Source organism: Cryptomeria japonica, chromosome 11 (assembly GCF_030272615.1).
Source record: "Cryptomeria japonica chromosome 11, Sugi_1.0, whole genome shotgun sequence".
In the NCBI taxonomy this organism is placed as follows: Eukaryota; Viridiplantae; Streptophyta; class Pinopsida; order Cupressales; family Cupressaceae; genus Cryptomeria; species Cryptomeria japonica.
This window is the reverse complement of record NC_081415.1, coordinates 27,975,498-27,994,102: the sequence shown is the minus strand read 5'-3', so window position 1 is coordinate 27,994,102 and position 18,605 is coordinate 27,975,498. Positions and strand designations below refer to the sequence as shown.

At 35.3% G+C, this 18,605-nt stretch overlaps 1 protein-coding gene across 2 annotated transcripts in view; it reads right to left on the bottom strand.

Annotated features, from left to right (window-relative positions):
- The window catches only part of LOC131070831 (cyclin-H1-1), a 74,100-nt gene that overhangs the window by 36,870 nt on the left and 18,625 nt on the right, over positions 1-18,605 (bottom strand). Inside the window, exons 6-8 of one of the 2 annotated variants that reach the window (XM_058006497.2) lie at positions 13,196-13,316; positions 13,009-13,077; positions 1,809-1,850 (exon numbers count right to left, since the gene is read on the bottom strand). In XM_058006497.2, coding sequence (XP_057862480.1) covers positions 1,809-1,850; positions 13,009-13,077; positions 13,196-13,316 — 232 coding nt within the window. The remainder of the gene's footprint in view (positions 1-1,808; positions 1,851-13,008; positions 13,078-13,195; positions 13,317-18,605) is intronic. The other variant, XM_058006498.2, reaches the window with a different exon arrangement.

Sequence of the window (18,605 nt, the reverse complement as noted above, 5' to 3'; positions counted from 1 at the left end):
AGAAAGACTGTTGTCCCATCCTATTTTATTTTCAAAGTTGTAGTTAGATAGGGGGAGCCTTCCCTTAATTAGGAGAGTTTTACTCACACATTGTGGTTGAAACCACAATTTTGTATATTTCCCCAAGTGTACAAAATTTACAACCAACATTGATCAGTGGTTTGCAGAGTTTGGTATTTCTTCCGGTTTATTCCGATGTGATCGATCTTGAGTTGAGATTTTGGGAGATTGTTTGCTATGTTCTTGTGTACCCTCATTTCAAATGGTTCGTGATTTGGTGCTCCACAGGTTATCTTTTTTCGTGACAGTTGTTGTTGTTTGAGTGTTTTTGAGGTTCAGATGTTGATCAATGAAGATTTGATAAGTGGTGTTGGTGCAACTGTTACTAATGATTCTAACATGCTTGATGGTGTTTCCTGATTGTGTCCTATTTGTTTTGATGATCTGCATTGATCTTTGTGTGAGTTTTTGGTGACTTTGTTGAACCGGTGATGTTCTTCGTGTTATGCGGTATTCTTGGTGGTGTAGCGTGTTGCGGTTGATCTTGGCATTATTTCTAGTGGTGTTGCGTGTTTGAACATTTGATTTAGGTCCATGTTATATCATGTATATCATTATATTGGTCCAGTGGTCGATCTTTGTATCGTGTGATGTAATTTTGTAATTGTGAGTTGAGGGTTTGGCCGACCGTGTTGTCAAGGTTGATGAATTGTATATATAGGTGATATAGTCATGTAATTTAGATGTGGAGGTTGTGTCTACATTATCAGAGAGTGGTGTATGTACGAACAAAGGATTTGTCTTTCGGTGTGGTGTATTGAGCAGAGATTGGTGTAGAACAGGCAAATGTGCTTAACCAGAACTGTCATCATGCATTAGCAGATGCTATTATTGCAATTCATTCCTTCCGGATTGTAGTCTGAATCTTGTTGTAAGTCAATGAGACTTCCCTTGGGGTAGTAGCCTTCCAGGTTATTGTATCTTGAGTTGTGAGCTCTAGGCAATGTGCTTGAATGACGGTGCATTCCCCATTGTAATTATTTTCACAAACTACTGCAGAGTATCATCTTATTGTGGGTAGGTTCCCACCGTGGTTTTTCCTTTAACCGGGTTTTCCAAGTCAAAATCTTGGTGTTGTGTGTTGTGCTATCAATTTGCTTGTCTTAGTTGTTGCTGCAGTTTATCAGATTTGTATTTGTCGTTAAGTTTGATAATCCGGTGAAAACTGATTCACCCCCCCCCTCCCCTCTCAGTTTTCTTTCATTGATGTTGCCAACAAAATGAACTAATAAATGAAGAAAACAATTTGGATACAGATCAAGATGATCATAAAAATCATGATGTAATTCAAATATTTGGGCAATAAAAGTAGGCATGCTTTTGTTTCCAGCCTTAAGAACACCTAAAGCTATTGAACATTTTGGACCTATTATACCAAAACATATAATTTGGTAACTACTTGCCATACATGTTCTATTGGTAACTAGGTTGAACCGCACATGCATACTTTATACCCTTTTGAATTTGTGGGAAAGAAGTCAGGCAGATATATGGAGGACTTTCATGTAGTGACCCTTCAGAGTTTATGTATTCTGAGAGTCATCATAGAGTTGGCTGATTACATGGTTAAAAAAATGTAAATAATCAGGATGGACAAACTTGACTAACAGTAAAAATGCAGTATAAAAAACTTTAATTAATATTACAGCCATTTTATTGATAAAATCTGTTTGGTGCTAGATGATTAGAATACTAATAAAATTCATACACAGAAACAGACTTACTGGATCTCAGAATTGATTTCTCACCTTCAGCTTCTGTAAAGAATCTTGTTTTGGTTGGAAAAAATTCTGCAATGCCAACACTAAATTAAAACCAATGATCAAGAAAAGATAATTTATTAATCATTGCAATTATTTGTTGTTTTACACTCATCTAAATAAAATAATATCATATTTCCTAGTTTATGTGGTAGAATATAAGATAAGATAATAAGACACAAAAACCTCATCATAAAGCAACAACATGAAATGATTATACAAATAGAACAATGAAAAAAATAAATGTCGAACATTCTGGATCAAGGAAGTCTTAACTTCATGAAATAATTAACAAATCCTTTATTTTTGTTTAAATATCACCGAAAAAAATTTCCCTGCTAGTCTACTTTGGCCAATAGATGGCTGCTTCATATGTATTGTTTCTTAATTCACTGAAACTTCTATGTCCAAGTCTTGAGTTGGACTAAGTAAGAATTGCCTCTGCTTTGAGTATGGTCAACGTGTCTAGTTTTCACAGTGAATAAATACTGCAAAACTTTCAGGCTCAGAAATAGTAGTTATATGGCTGTCTTACAGAAAATAAACAGAACATGAGGAGATCATTGTGAAAAATATCACTGTCGCACTTGAAAGAGTTCATTGTTCTAATTTATCTCCCAAGAAATTTGTCTTATCATAATATATTCAGATAAAAATTTCTTTCAAGTTCCACTTGGTGACAGCTCTGAAACTCTAAATAAGCTTATACCAATGATACGGATATCAAAAATGAGTTATCATTAATTTTCACCCTCAATGAAGTAAGAATTATGGCAAAGTATCCCTCCACAAACATAAAATGTTAGATTAAGCGAAACTATCTTAGGACAAATGTAAACCTGCCAGATACAAAAGTAAAATAATGGTGATTATTGAAATGATAATATTAATAGATTGATATTCGATATTTAACAAAGGAGATTCAATCTCCTTAAATAGAGAAATTATAAATAAAGTTTTTAAAGTAGAAATGAATGACGAAAAGGAAACTACCTAAACAACTAAAACTAAGATGAACATTATAGAAACATTACAATATTATTTTAATAATTATATCATATAGACTCCAATAAATTTCCTCCAAAACTCCTTCTGATTTCTTGTGGGACTCACTCATGTTTATCTATTTTGTATGATCTGCAATTAGGTTAAGTAACAAGGTTCATGTTCATGTGACTTCAAGGAGCAAAAAATTTTGAACAAGATCGTCAGCCTAAAAATTGTGATTCATATCGAAGTATATCAAATTATCATCTCTGTTTGTTTTATTATTTATACTTTCAATTAAACAAATAAATAAACAAGAATGATGACATAAATTACATTAAAATCTATTAAATATAAAAATTTAAATAATTGAATTGAAATTAAAATTTAGTCATAGAACTTAAAAGGACATAACCTATTAAAAATAAATAATTGAATTGAAATAAAATTTAGTCATAGAACTTAAAAGAACATAACCTATTAAAAACTATATTAATAATTTTAAACTAATTATTAAACATTACAAATTTATAACACTAAATTAAAGAACATTAAACTTAATAAATTATAAAACATATTAAAAATAAAAACTAACAAAAAAAAGCTGTACAACCAAAGCATGGGAAAGTCTGCTGCTGCTGTCGGTTGTCCACAAACTGAATGGTATAACTTATAATTTCTAACTAAGGCGTTACTTTATGAGGTAATGAGAACCTCTTACATTAATAACCTTTGTCTAATCTCGTAACATGTAAAATTCCCTAAATAGGCTTTGATTGCAGTCAGTTGCATAACCAAGACATAGCAGACAGTTATTTATGTAGCACACCTTACACATTATTTTCTTTATTTGGGGTCTTCATTATTTTCTTTATTTGGGGTCTTCCTTATTGGCATTGATTCTAATTCTATTTTAGCTATCACTAAAACATATAGCAAACTCAAACAGACATTGATATCAATTTATTCCTTCGGAGAAAGGTAGAGAAGTCTTTTTATGATGCACCTGGTTGGGAAGTAATGTCCGTTGATTAAGACTTCACATTGACTTCAATAGAAGAACAGAGTGATACATTTCTGGTTGCAGCCGATTCACCAAAGCGTTTAATGTCTATGCATATGCATCAGGTTAGAAGACGCTGCACTTCTACTGTATGCAAATCCTCTAAAATTCTCCACGTGATTTCCATTTCCCCCACACCACGATGATGGCATTCTCTTTCCTCCGCATTTATCGACGGCACTACCCGTGTGCAGTAGGGCAAACCTCCGCGTCATTACCCGATATTGGGTTACCAAGGGCCGCTTAGACGCTGCAGTATTTCCGGATTGCAGAGGGACTGGTGCTAAGTATGATTCCCATGACTCCGCGGTTTAGTTTGGGTGACGCCGTGTATACTACTTCCCGTGATTCCATCGTGTATGCAACCCGTGATTCCGCTGTTTGTGTTTGCACTGATATGCACTCCGCAATATAAACCAGGGAATCGCTGTGAACTTCACTCTGTAATAAGCCAGATTGATTCTTCTCCAGAATCGTATAACCAATAGGTCAGTCTAAGACTGACTAAAGGCAAGATAGCTCTGTGTGTTAACACACGCAGGATTCAAATATTTCTTCCATGCATACTTCCCATCTCCTGACGCCATTCTTTTATTTACACAAAGTTGGTTATATTTCCCGTAATAGTTAAGAACTATTTACGGTGTTTAATAAGATACTTTATTAAAATGCCTTTTAACAATAGAACATGTATTATTAATTATTTATATTAATGAATCGAAGGTTAATATAAAATAATTAATATTGTTTAACATTTGACAATCATTTATTTAGGGGACATTACAGTCGCCCTTGCCCACAAGCAACTATAACTCCGGATGTTGAAGAACCTGCTCATTTTCCCAAGTAGCATCATCTAATGGTAAATTCTGCCATTTAATGAGATATTCCCTGATTGTCCTATTCCGCAAATGCCTGTCGCGGGTCTCCAAAATCACTTCAGGTATCATTGCTAATTTTCCTTCCTCATCCAGTGGTGGTAGATTTTTTGAAACTTTCACTTGTTGACCCAAAGCTCTTTTGAGACACGATACGTGGAACACATTATGTATTCTACTTTCGGTCGGTAGCTCTAATTCATATGCCACTGCACCAACCTTTCGAATTTCCTGGTATGGCCCATAAAACCGAGGCTTCAATTTCGCAGCCCCACTAAGCTTGAGAGATGACTGCCTATAGGGTTGCAGTCTGAGATACACCAAATTTCCTATGTCAAAGTGACACTCAACACGCTTTTTATCGACATACATTTTCTGTTGATTCTGTGCACATTGCAAATTTTCCTTAAGTGCTTTCATTATATCTTGGCATTCCTGAAGTATATCACGAGATTTGGGTACATTACTCTGATCGAAAGCAAGATCAATAAAAGATAGTGCATCATACCCATATAATGCTTTGAAAAGAGTCATACCGATAGATATATGATATGTAGTATTATAGCAGTATTCACCCAAATATAACCAACGAACCCATGCTTTCTGATGTCCAGACACATAATTACGAAGGTATCCGTCAATCCACTTATTTACTATTTCCATCTGTCCATCGGTTTATGGATGATAACTTGTGTTGTGATTTAACTTGGTACCTATCAATCTGAAAAGTTCCCCCCAAAATATACTCAAAAATCTGCTATCTCGGTCACTGATTATATTTTTGGGTAAACCATGTAAACGGAACACCTCTCGAAAGAATAGTTCTGCGAGCTGAACAGCTGTGAATTCTGTAGTGATAGATAGGAAATGTGCAAATTTAGTTAATCTATCAACCACAACAAAAATGCAATCTTTACCTTGAGATCGTGGTAGGCCTGTGATGAAATCCATGGATATACTTTCCCATTTATGTTTCGGTATAGGCAATGGCTGCAATAGACCTGCAGGATAAGTATGCTCTGCTTTATTTTGTTGACACGTGATGCATTCTTTGACATAACAAAGGACATCATTCTTTAGTCCTTTCCAGATGAATGTTTCTCTTATCTGTCGGTAAGTTTTGAAGTAGCCGGGATGCCCTGCTAATGGAACATCATGCACTGATTGGAGGATTTTCTCTTTCAACTTCGATCCTGGAATCAAATAAATCTTGTCTTTGTAATAGATAACATCATTTACAACCTTATATTTATCATCTTGTGTATTACCATCTAGCAAATCACAGGCAAAAGAATCCTTAGAATATTCCACCAGCAATAAGGATTTCCAGTCAACTGTTACTACAGATAATGCATTTATTTCATGCCTTCTAGGTAGTGCATCTGCAACAACATTGTTTTTACCTTTCACATATTCAATTTCAAAATCATAAGCTTGGATCTTACTGATCCATTTTTGCTACCTGTCATTCAAGTCTTTCTGTCCCAAAAAATATCTCAAACTGTTATGGTCAGTTCTGACTACAAATTTGCCACCAACCAAATATTGCCTAAATTTTGCCAATGCGTGCATGATTGCCAACATTTCTTTGTCATCAATAGAATACAATCTCTCTAGATTATTAAGTTTCTTGCTTTCATACGCTATAGGATGTTTATTTTGCATTAAGACCGCTCCTATTCCTTCACCAGATGCATCACATTCGAAGACAAAAGGTTGATTAAACTCTGGAAGTGCAAGTATTGGGCAAGAACTCATTACCTCTTTCAACTTCTCAAAAACTTGTTGTGCCTCCTCCGTCCAACGGAATGCCTCCTTTTTATTAAGATCTATCAGCGGTGCCCCGAGCTGTGAAAAGCCTCTAACAAATCTTCTATAATAACTGCATAATCCAAAGAATCCTCATAAATCTGTAAGATTCCGTGGCGGTGGCCAATCCAAAATGGCTCTTATTTTTTCCTGATGAACTTGTACACCTGTAGCACTGATCATATGCCCTAAGTAAAAAAAATTTGTCATTCCAATTTCACATTTAGAGGCCTTTGCACAAAGTGATTGAGATTCCATAATACCAAGAACAATATCAATATGTCTCAAGTGATCTTCCCAAGTTTTGCTATAAATTAATATATCATCAAAGAAAACTAGCAGATATTTCCTCAACTGTTTGTTAAAAGTATGATTCATGCAAGACTGAAATGTTGCCGGAGCATTTGTTAACCCAAACGGCATAACCAAGAATTCATAATGACCATAATGACAACAGAAAGCAATTTTATGGATATCTTGATCTCTTAACTTAATTTGATGATATCCTGACCTCAAATAAATTTTAGAAAAATAAACAGCACCATGTAATTCATCTAACAACTCATCAATTCGAGGAATTGGATACCTGTTTTTGATTGTCTTCTTGTTAAAAGCACGGTAATCTATACACATGCGAAGAGTCTCATCCTTCTTTTTGACCAATACTACTGATGATGCAAATGGACTAGAACTGGGCACGATATGCCCCATATCCAACAATTCCTTAATTGCCTTTTCTATTTCATCTCTGAATGTTTTAGGATGTCTGTAAGGAGTTGTGATAACGAATTTTGCACCTTCCTCTAATTCAATGGTATGTTCAAATCCTCTGTCAAGCGGAACTCCTGGAGGTATATCACTGAAAAACCAGATTATGTGAATCTAATACTTTCAACAAATCATCTTGATAATTTTTGGATTCAAATCCTGATACCTTGTTGGAAATTAAACATTGTGACGACCATGCCACATCACCATGTCTGAAAATAGCCTCCATTCTTTTAGCACTAATGATCCTGGGACCACCGTTAGACATACCTCGAAGCACTACTTTATTATCCTTAATCTTAAAAGAAAATTCCAATCTTTTAAAACTCTAAGTGTACTCATCTAATGTTTCCATCCATTGAATGCCCAAAACAACATTTGTATCAGCCAAGTCAATCACATAAAAATCATCAGAAACAGTATAATTGCCAAGAGTAATACTCAATTTAGGGATTTTATGAGTACTGGATAAATTAGTTCCACCCGCTACTTTAACATCAAAACCTTCATGTTTTTCAATTTGCGATCCATGTTTTTCCACAAGAGCTGCATCTATAAAATTATGAGTAGAACCACTATCAAGCATGACAACCACACGCTGCCCATTCTGAAAATATTATAATGAGGTGTTCCTGTCATAGGTGCTATTACCCCTTCTCCATGTTTAGTACCTATCCCTGATTTTGTGTTCTGTGGTACAGATTCTATATTAGGATAAACATTCATCGTCACTGGCTGACATAACCTCAATGTAATGAATTTTTCCCTTTCCCAAACATCTATGTCCTAGCTGCCATGACTCTCTACAGCTGAAACATAGTTTTTTCCTTCTGAGTTCTTCCCTCTTTTCTTTATCTAACTTGTTTTTAGAGAAATTATCTTTATTGGAAGATTGTTTGTCATTTTCAGGTTTAGTTGATGGGGTTTTATTAAAAACTTTCCCTTTTGAAGATGGTTCCAACTCTCTTGCTCTTTTAATAGCTCTTTGCAAAGTAGGAGGGTTCAAGGACTTAACCCAACCTTTGAGCGAATAAGACAATCCATCTATGAATATCACAATTTTGTGTCTTTCTGAAATTTCTGTTACTAAAACTGCCAATTTTTCAAATTTAGAAATGTATTGTTCAACAATTCCAGATTGCTTAAGCTAAGTTAAATCTATAAGATGAAGTTCAGGATCTTTAGAGTCAAATCTATCAATAAGTTTCTCAGTGAATTCAACATATGTAACAATCTGATTATGACCCAAGGTTACCTGCCCATGGTGCCACCATTCGTGTGCTACACCATCAAGATGTAATGATGCATATTCGATTGCTTCATCTTCCAACATAGGATTTAATTGGAAGTATGTCAAGTTTCTGCACCCAAGCTCTAGCTGCTGTTTTCACTCACCAATCAAAATAAGGGATAGACATCTTACCTATTTTCCTCTACAATTCACTGTTATTCCCACGCTATCCCCTTGGCCTATGTTTCATTCTGACATCCAAGTACTCTCTAAATGTCATGGTTGATCTAAAATCATCCCCTGATAATAACCAATCTTGGTGTATCTCATCCTATAATTCTCTAATTGTCGGTTTGTTTTCTGGTTGCACATTTCTAACAGTGAATGTTGGCATAAAAGGTCTGGTTGTTCCTATTCTTTTCGGCTGATTATTGACAGAATGCTCATCTCTAACCCCATTGTTTGCCCCAACATTATGGTGTTGATTATTTCCATTATTTTGATGCTGATTAATAAATTGGGTCATTAAATTAGTCATTTTGTTGACGTTGTCCTACATATCTTGTTGACTTCTAATTAAAGTTGTTATGAGATCCCTATTGTTTTCCAGTTCCCCCATACCATTTGTTTCAAAAATAATCTCTTCGTCAGTTGCAGTATGGCTGTCCTCAATTTCAAACCGAACAGAAGAACTACTTTGTGCTAAAGGAGAATTTGGATATCTGTTTTGTCAGACCCTAGTATTCCAGAAATTATAATTTCCCTGGTGCATACTCAGCTGTGCATAGATTTTACATGAATTTCCAACTCTAAAACACCCTACAGGATGGCAAGAAATCTAAGCTCTGATACCACTGTAAAATTCCCTAAATAGGCTTTGATTGCAGTCAGTTGCATAACCAAGACATAGCAGACAGTTATTTATGTAGCACACCTTACACATTATTTTCTTTATTTGGGGTCTTCCTTATTGGCATTGATTCTAATTCTATTTTAGCAATCATTGAAACATATAGCAAACTCAAACAGACATTGATATCAATTTATTCCTTCGGAGAACAAGGTAGAGAAGTCTTTTTATGATGCACCTGGTTGGGAAGTAGTGTTAGTTGATTAAAACTTCACACTGACTTCAATAGAAGGACAGAATGATACATTTCTGGTTGCAGCCGATTCACCGGAGCGTTTAAAGTCTGTGCATATGCATAAGGTTCGAAGACGCTGCACTTCTACTGTATGCAAATACTCTAAAATTGTCCATGTGATTTTCATTTCCCCACACCACGATGATGGCATTCTCTTTCCTCCGCAGTTATTGACGGCACTACCCGTGTGCAATAGGGCAAACCTTCGCGTCATTACCCGATATTGGGTTACCAAGGCCCGCTTAGACGTTGCAGTATTTCCAGATTGCAGAGGGACTGGCACCGAGTATGATTCCCATGACTCCGCGGTTTAGATTGGGTGACGTCGTGTATACTACTTCCCGTGATTCCGTCGTGTATGCAACCCACGATTCCGCTGTTTGTGTTCACACTGATACGCACTCCGCAATATAAACCAGTGAATCGCTGTGAACTTCACTCTGTAATAAGCCAGATTGATTCTTCTCCAGAATCGTATAACCAATAGGTCAGTCGGAGACTAACGAAAGGCAAGATAGCTCTGTGTGTTAACACACGCAGGATTCAAATATTTCTTCCACGCATACTTCCCATCTCCTGACGCCATTCTTTTATTTACACAAAGTTGGTTATATTTCCCGTAATAGTTAAGAACTATTTACGGTGTTTAATAAGATACTTTATTAAAATGCCTTTTAACAATAGAACATGTAATATTAATTATTTATATTAATGAATGGAAGGTTAATATAAAATAATTAATATTGTTTAACATTTGACAATCATTTATTTAGGGGACATTACATAACAATAAACTAAAAAAGGTTCAAAATAATGAAGATAACATTCTATTATATTAACATTCCTACGAAATGTCAAGACTGAATAAAATAGGGCAAAAAATAACAGGTCCTACAAAAAGTCAAGACTGAATAAAATGTAGACTAAATTTTAAAAAATGTTCTATAAAACATAACTGAAGCAGCATCACTGCAGCAACACAACTGCCTAACTGAACAGCAAATGCAGAGGACCAGGGCAACAGAAAACTCACAACAGATAGAGGCTGCACCAAGTCCTACAATAACAAAGGGTAATGCCATTAATGGAAGTAGCTTCACAGCAGCAACAAACACCAGCCAAATTGAACAGCAAAATGTAGAGCAGAGGATACATAAAACTCGAAGCAAATATTTACAGAAAACGCAGACTACAGGTACAACAACAAATGTTAATGCAAAGCAATGGCAGTCACAGGTTTCAAAAACTTAAAGGAACACCATGCAAATATTTACAGAAAACACAGACTACAGGTACAACAACAAATGTTAATGCAAAGCAATGGCAGTCACAGGTTTCAAAAACTTAAAGGAACACCACTCTTTTATATTTTTTCTTTCCCTACAAATTATTGGGCTTTCTCAGGATTTCAGGCAATACAATTTTTTGGGCCAATTTTCGACGAACTTTTTACCTTTTTCATTAAGTTCACCAAATTTTGACTTTTTACATTACAATTTGGCCAACTCTATGACACAGCTTCATTGTATTCAAATAAATAACTATTTTTTCATACAGTGTTGTCAGGACTTGTAAGCGTTTAGTTATATGAAATGCATCAGGGATAAGCACCATAAAATCTCTCCAGTTTCACATGCACAGCCGCTTATACTGCTCGACAGATCATTTCGTGTGTATCCATTTTACTTCTAGGAATCTAAAGAGTTGGTTAAGTGATCAATTATTCTATTGACAGAAATTTGACTACATATGACCAAATATTTTCTCTGAACACCTGCTGGACATATATCATTCAGATGCAGCAAAAATTGAGCCATCTAGAATAACATTTATAAAGTGTACTTCCGAGACCACTTCACCTCCATAGGACAAACATTAACAACAAAAGCTAACACACTAGTAGTACTTCTATAACACTTTTAAATATTCATCATGCACCCATCAGAATCATAATGTCCCTATCATGCCAATTTGGCTTCACAATATAACCGATACCATCAAAGTTGTAATATATGCTTGTTAAGAGACCAAATACATTTTTTTTATCAATGGCAAGTGTTAGTAGCAGCAGTAACAAGTGAGAATTATTTATATAAAGTTTAGTTCAACAGTGTTAAAAAAGGTCCTCAAGAACATGACCAATACTGAGTCATTTCATGACATTGCCTGCAGTCAAAAATGGTACTCAAAATATCATGCAAAAGGGAATCCTCGGATGTGCAAGTGGAAAATGTTTTTCTCAATCATTTGATAACGAGCAATCCATATTGACACCAGGATGATAACAAACATTCCATTATAGATATTCCAACAAATTAATCTATATCATCATCAGTCGAGCCCGAGGTGCCAGTTTAAACGCTGAGAAGCATATTCCTCACCCAACCCAAAAATTATTCTGTGAAAATGAAAATAATGATACAGGATGCAACAGCTAGGAATTTAAAGAGCAGATCTCCTAGCCTTGTTTGACGATTTCTTTGTCAACATATTTATCACCAAAGTCATGCATTTGAGAAGAAAACTAAGGAATTGGACTCAGAACTGACACACTGCATTTTATTATATGGTATTTAGACTGTCCTAAGGCAATAGTAATTGAACTTACTCAGCAATAATGACCAAGTAATTTTGTTCAGCATTAGTTATTTAGTATTGAAACTCTCTCGGTAGATACAAACCTAAAATGCCTGTGGGTTAACAAAACTGTTAAATACCATTCTTACACAATATCTCTACTCTTCTCCTACATAACATAAAAATGACCAATAAAAATGCAATCTTCATTATTATCTTGATCCTAAGGCTTATTGAAAGATTAAAACTTGCCAATATAGCAATTCCAAGATTCCCAAATAATTTTGTTTCTTTTGAAAGTTAAAAACTTTACCTCAGGCATCTCCAAACTTATATAGAACTGGCTAACCCAAACTTGCACAATCCCAGAAAAGTGACCATTCAGTGTAACAAGTGTGAAAACTGTTGGTAGATTAGCTGAGCATGAACTCAGACTTCAACTCAGCACATATTCAATACTAAACACCCTTCATTCCAAAAATGATTTCTACAGAGTTGTTAGGACCAGTGTGACTCAGGCTTAGCACAGACACGTCTCATTTAGGCCTGCTTGGACTCAAACTCAGATGACTAACCATGTAATCTGAGAGTCCTGTAATCATGCACCCATCTGACCTTACCATTAAATGGTATTTTCGATTGAAAATAACATGTAGCTAATGGCTCTCCTAAGTTGTGGCCTCACAAGAAAAAAAGAAAGAAATCAAGCAAATATGAGGAAATATATTACCTCAATATCATCTGCAAATCCATCAATAGAGCGATATGGTGAATAGACAATGAGATCAAATCCCAGGCTCTGTAAAATTTTAAGACATAAAAGTTACAAATGCTGATTCATAATCTTCTGAACCAACCTGAATTGCACGCTCCTACAAAACACCAGATGAATGAACACGAAATAGGAGCATGCATACCTGAAGAACAAGCATTTCATTTCTCAAGATGACTTGATGATCTTGTTGAATGCCCTTGCCAAGCTCCTCTGCTGAAACGTGGAACTCCTCCACTTTGCAAGAAGTGTATATACAAGTTAGCCTGTTGAGACAATCTTTTTAGTACTATTCAAATAGTTCATAAAATATCCAACACGATAATCCATCAGTTAATGATCCACGGAAAAACCTGATACATTTCATCATGCTATTTCTTTGCATAATTATATTATGGTGCTGCAATATCAATCAGAAATAAACTTTGGTTCACAAAGCCCCATTTGACTTTGCCATTTAGACACTGATAAACTACATTGCTTGGCAAACAAAAGCATCATAGCATTCCATAATGACCTGGCATCTGATAATAAGATCAAAGTTGTAGCACTCGTACTCAACTTTAAACCTTAAGGAACATGTGCCAGATCTTTGTGATAAACAGAATACTCAGACGTATTAGCAAAAAGCAAAACTGATAATTTAGAAGCACGAAAGGTGAAGAATGCATCGACAAAATTGAAGTACTACCAAAAGACACTTTTTCAATGTTTGGGACATTGGAAATACAGTCCTTAATTCTTATAGTCCATGAGGTCTAATAGGTATCGTACAGTTACTGGCAATGCATCAATAAAAAAGGATAAGAGAGGACACATTTCTCTACAGATTAGTGCCACTTTTTCAATGTTTGGGGCGTTGGAAACATGGTCCTTAACTCTTATAGTCCATGAGGTCTACTCGGCATGGTACAATTACTGTCGATGCATCAATAAAAGATATATGAGAGGACACATTTCTCTAAAGATTAGGGCCACAAATATTTAAATGTGTTTTCTTCATTCTCATAAATCACAACAATAAAACTCTTAAGAAACCAAAATAGTACATACAACATATCATCAATAGAAGTTATAAAACACAACACAATAAAGTACTGAAGTACCAAATATAACATTAGCTACTAAGCCCCCTATGTGCATATCATTGCAAACTTATCAAAAGTAGTAACAGACAAGACTCTCGTAGATGCATGTTTGCAAAATTAACTATTTAACTGGGACCCACTGCACACTTCCACCCAAGCCCTGGATGGTTCCACTCTAGCAAGTGAGATATGATCCATATTGAATGTTCCAGTCTTACAATACTCACTAGCATGAGGACGTTACACAGAATCATAAGGTATTAGGTTGCCAAAAGGGGCATTCAAACACATTATGAAATCATCCCACTTCACGTGCATCACTACCACACCCTGAAGAACCCCCAACATCTCTCTGGTTTGCTTGTTCAATGCCAACCTCCTCTCTACAATAACTCGCATCTGCTCCTGTTGTCTTTTGGAAAAAAATAGCTGCAACTTGTAAGAGCAAAGTGACCAAAAAAATGCCTTGAATGCCTAAAATGATGAAGTAGTTGTTATATTCTATTCTCTTCTTCTTACTGCAGTTATCCTCTTCGCCTCTCCTTTCATTCTCTTTTCACTGCTCAGTACTCACAGAACAGCAAACTTTTCAAAATGTGAAATGAATTTACTTTTCATATTTTTTAATGTGAATGTATCTTCTTTAAAGCTTAGGGTTTTGAATGGGATATGAGGTTCTTGTGTGCCTCCTCCAGCTTTTTTTATATTTTTCTGTTTATTTTTATGCTTTTTGAAATGTAATTTGTGATTCTAGGACTAATGGTTGTTCTCAAGGCAGATGAGGGGATGCCATTAACATCCTTGGAAGTTTCTAGCAGTTTCAATGCCATTAATAATTTGGAATGGGATGTCAGCAGCGGCTCAAGAATATTTTGAGGCATCCTTGCATTGGACAAGGGATGCCCAAAAAAGGCCAGGGGATGTGTCAACATGTATCCATGACTTCTTGATGGTGTTCTTACAAATCTAATTTTCAATTTTTTGCTTTTGGGGTAGAAATGGTTAGTTTCAAAACAATCTTCCAAAGACCATAATTTGATCAACCAAATTCCATTTTTCATCTTGTTTTAAGCATTTGAAAGGTATCAAAGAGCTTTTTGTTTTAGTGGAAACACTATCAAGTCTTAGCAATGTTCCCTAAGGACATGTCCCCTGAGAAAAATCCCACATTTCTTAGGACTAGGATGCCTCGGAGCAACAAGATAAGGACCCCTAACCATCTTGGAAGGAGCAACCCCCAAAAGGAAGTTTTCCCTAAGGGAGGAAAGGCATCTCCACAAACTATGATGTCCCCTTCTAGTTAGACATTAGATAGTCAGCAAAATTAGCCTATCAGTTGACCTTCGTAGGCTAATGGGGTTGGTTAGAAGGTCCTTTGAGGCAAAGACCTAGTCAATGAATGGGTTATTCTTCTTCTCCAGAGCTCAGCAGTTCCAGACTTGGCATTTGCATGGTTTTCAGAGCTCAGTTTCTCATACTTACTATTTATAGTAAGTCAGGGGATGATTGAGAGGGACCCTTACTATTTTTAGTAAGGCAGTCAGATGAGCAATAGATGCAGCTATTGACCCTCTGGTTCAAACAGGATTGAAAAATAATGAATATTAAAGGAGTTACTAATGTTTAAATAGCCTAAATGACATTAATTATTAAAAGTAGATATTAATAAGTTATAACTTAATGTTATAACTTGAGGGTCTAGTTGTCATTAAATGGGGGCCAAATATTCAATTAATTATTGCTGCTTATTCCAAGGTAGAGAAATAATAAATATTAAAGTGAATGTTATAACATTTTAATGACCATTTAATGTGCTTTTTAAGGATTATCAACCTCTTCTTAGAGTCATAAATACTTTGCCTTGGGAGTTGAGCCATTCATTCTTTTGTGCATCTTATTTCATGAATTTTCTCTGCGAGAAGAAGCCAAGGGTTTCTGTCTTCAAGCAGCCATTGGAGAGCGTCAATTCTTCAGAGCTTGCAGCCATTCTAAGGTGGTGAAATATCCATTGAAAGTGGCATTCAAGAGAAATTAATACAGAGGTTCTATTTGTGCAAATTGGAAGGACAACACAAAGGGGTTTACAAGCTGATCAAGGGAGTCATATTTTTAGGTGAAGAATCAAATAAGAACAGCTATCTGCAAATTAGTGGCAATCATAAGTAGGCCGTACTTCCCTTGTACTTGGTGCCCTAGGTATTAGTGTGATTTTGAAGAAGGGAGCATTAAAAATTCTGAAAATAATTTGGATCAGTTCGTGGGGTCTCAAGAAGGACTAGCGCAGCATTTGGGAGGCCTAAGGGAAGCAATTCAAGGAGAATAAAATCAGTATTTTGCTGCTACTGTATCATACCAGGTTCTTGTTTGACATTGTAGTTGTTTTTTGAGGCATCAATCAAGTAGAAATTAATATGTTGATTTGGTTGGCAAATAAGCATTGTAATTTCTGATATTTACTTGTATTCAAGTTGAACTACTTCATTCCCAGCGTTGTAGACTTTTCCCTATGCTTTCACTTAATTGCATGTTATAATCTAAAAACCAAAAAAGTACAAAATTCAGAAAAATCAAACAAATTTCAGTAGTCTTCATCCAAGTTTTCAGATTTTCACAGTTTGGAGGACTTAGAGTCTCCACACAAACCCAAAAATGTCATAAAAAATCAGAAAAAAATTAAAGCAAAAACCCTAAATCCTAAACAAAAAAGGGCCACCAAGGCCCCTGCCCTAAAATACTTAGAAATACACTAGCCCATGCACTGTGGCAATCATGAAAAGATGAAACAAGGAAAAGAAAATTCCCTGCAAAATGTTTAAAAAAAAGTCAATTAACATAATAAATTTTGAAAAAACAAAAAATAGGTAAATATCATGAAGGTCTTTGTGACTTCAAAGACTTTAATGTGGGTTGCCCCAAACCCCTGAGATGGGTGTTGCCTCTCATCCCCCAAAAGGCTACCAATACCCACTTTGGTTTAAAAAACAAATAATAACAATGTTTTTAAATGTGCCAAATTATATCGCAAGTAAAGAATACCATTTATATACCTTTGGTTGGCCAAGTTGATCTCCATTTTCAAGTAATGCTATTATGTTTACACCATTACAGCCAAATGATTTAGAAAATAAATTTAAAGACCTTAATGAGTACGTTTGTAATTCTAACATCCACATTAGCACTGTAACCTGTTGTGTACCTCTTTGTCAAGTTCATCTCTTAGTGAACTCCTTACTTGGAACATTTTGAAGCTTCTCACTAATGTTATAAAACAACCCTTTAAAAACTTGGTTCACATTGGTGTATCCACTTTTATTCATTTGATGAATAATATTGAACCCTGGTACTCTTTTGTTGATGGCGAATGGCAACAAGTTTTATCATCTTTGAAAACAGCAACTACAGAAACAGTGTCAAATTACGCTCAGATTGTTTACAACATGGCAGTCATTGAGACATTTGACAGTGCAAAAGATGATCCTACAAAGTTCTATAGTGTAGCCTCAGTCAATAGTACGATTTCCACTGACAATAGGAATGAAGGCATATTAGGATTCATTGTCTCTCACATAGTTGAAAAAATAGGTGGTTACTCACAAAACTTGCAAGTCAATCTGGCTCACAACTAACCCATTAAAAAAGTCAGCCAAATAATATGCAGAACTTGTGGTGATTTTTCTCAAAAACTTGCAAAAATATTTGGTGCAAAAAATCACAATTTCCATCAAAATCTTGCCCATGGTTGTACAATATGATTATACAACGAAAAAAGGCCATTTCGCATTGTTTTCAAGTTTTATTTTCTGAGCGGTAGGGGGCGTCAATTTGCAACTGCACTAAGTCACAAAACAATTCATTATGTTATCGTTTGCCATGGTAATGGAGGCCAGCACAAGGATGGTACCATTCAGTTGTCATATCTGCCAATGTGGTTCCCTCTTGCTCACTCTAATCTTTCCCATTGGCAGCTCAAGGTTTTCATTACCAATTCCTTTCTAAGTTGGAGTACCAACGGGAAGCCTGAGAATTTGAGTAATGTAGGCAATCAAGAATTTGCATGACATGAATGATTGATAATTTGAGTAACAACAATGGGAAGCCCAGATCTATATGTGAAAAAAATCAGAAATATGTTCCCTAAATTTAGTAATACTTGTCTTTTTTAAGAATATTTTTACAGATTTATGTATTTATAATATTTGGAAAAAATTGCGGAGTTATTGCCGACTTTTTCCCCAAATATTTGCCAAGTGGTGCAGCCAGGTTATTGAAAAGTCTGTGTTTTCAACTATGATGTATAATGCAAAATGTCATACATCAATTAAACTTTGAAAAAAGTTCTTTCTTTTCTTCTTTTTCTCACATTGCTTGCATAGATGATATATAGCAACTTCTTGTATTATTTTTTGTAATTAATTTTTCAAATAATAATTTTAATATATTCTTTTAATAGATGTTCCCCATACATTG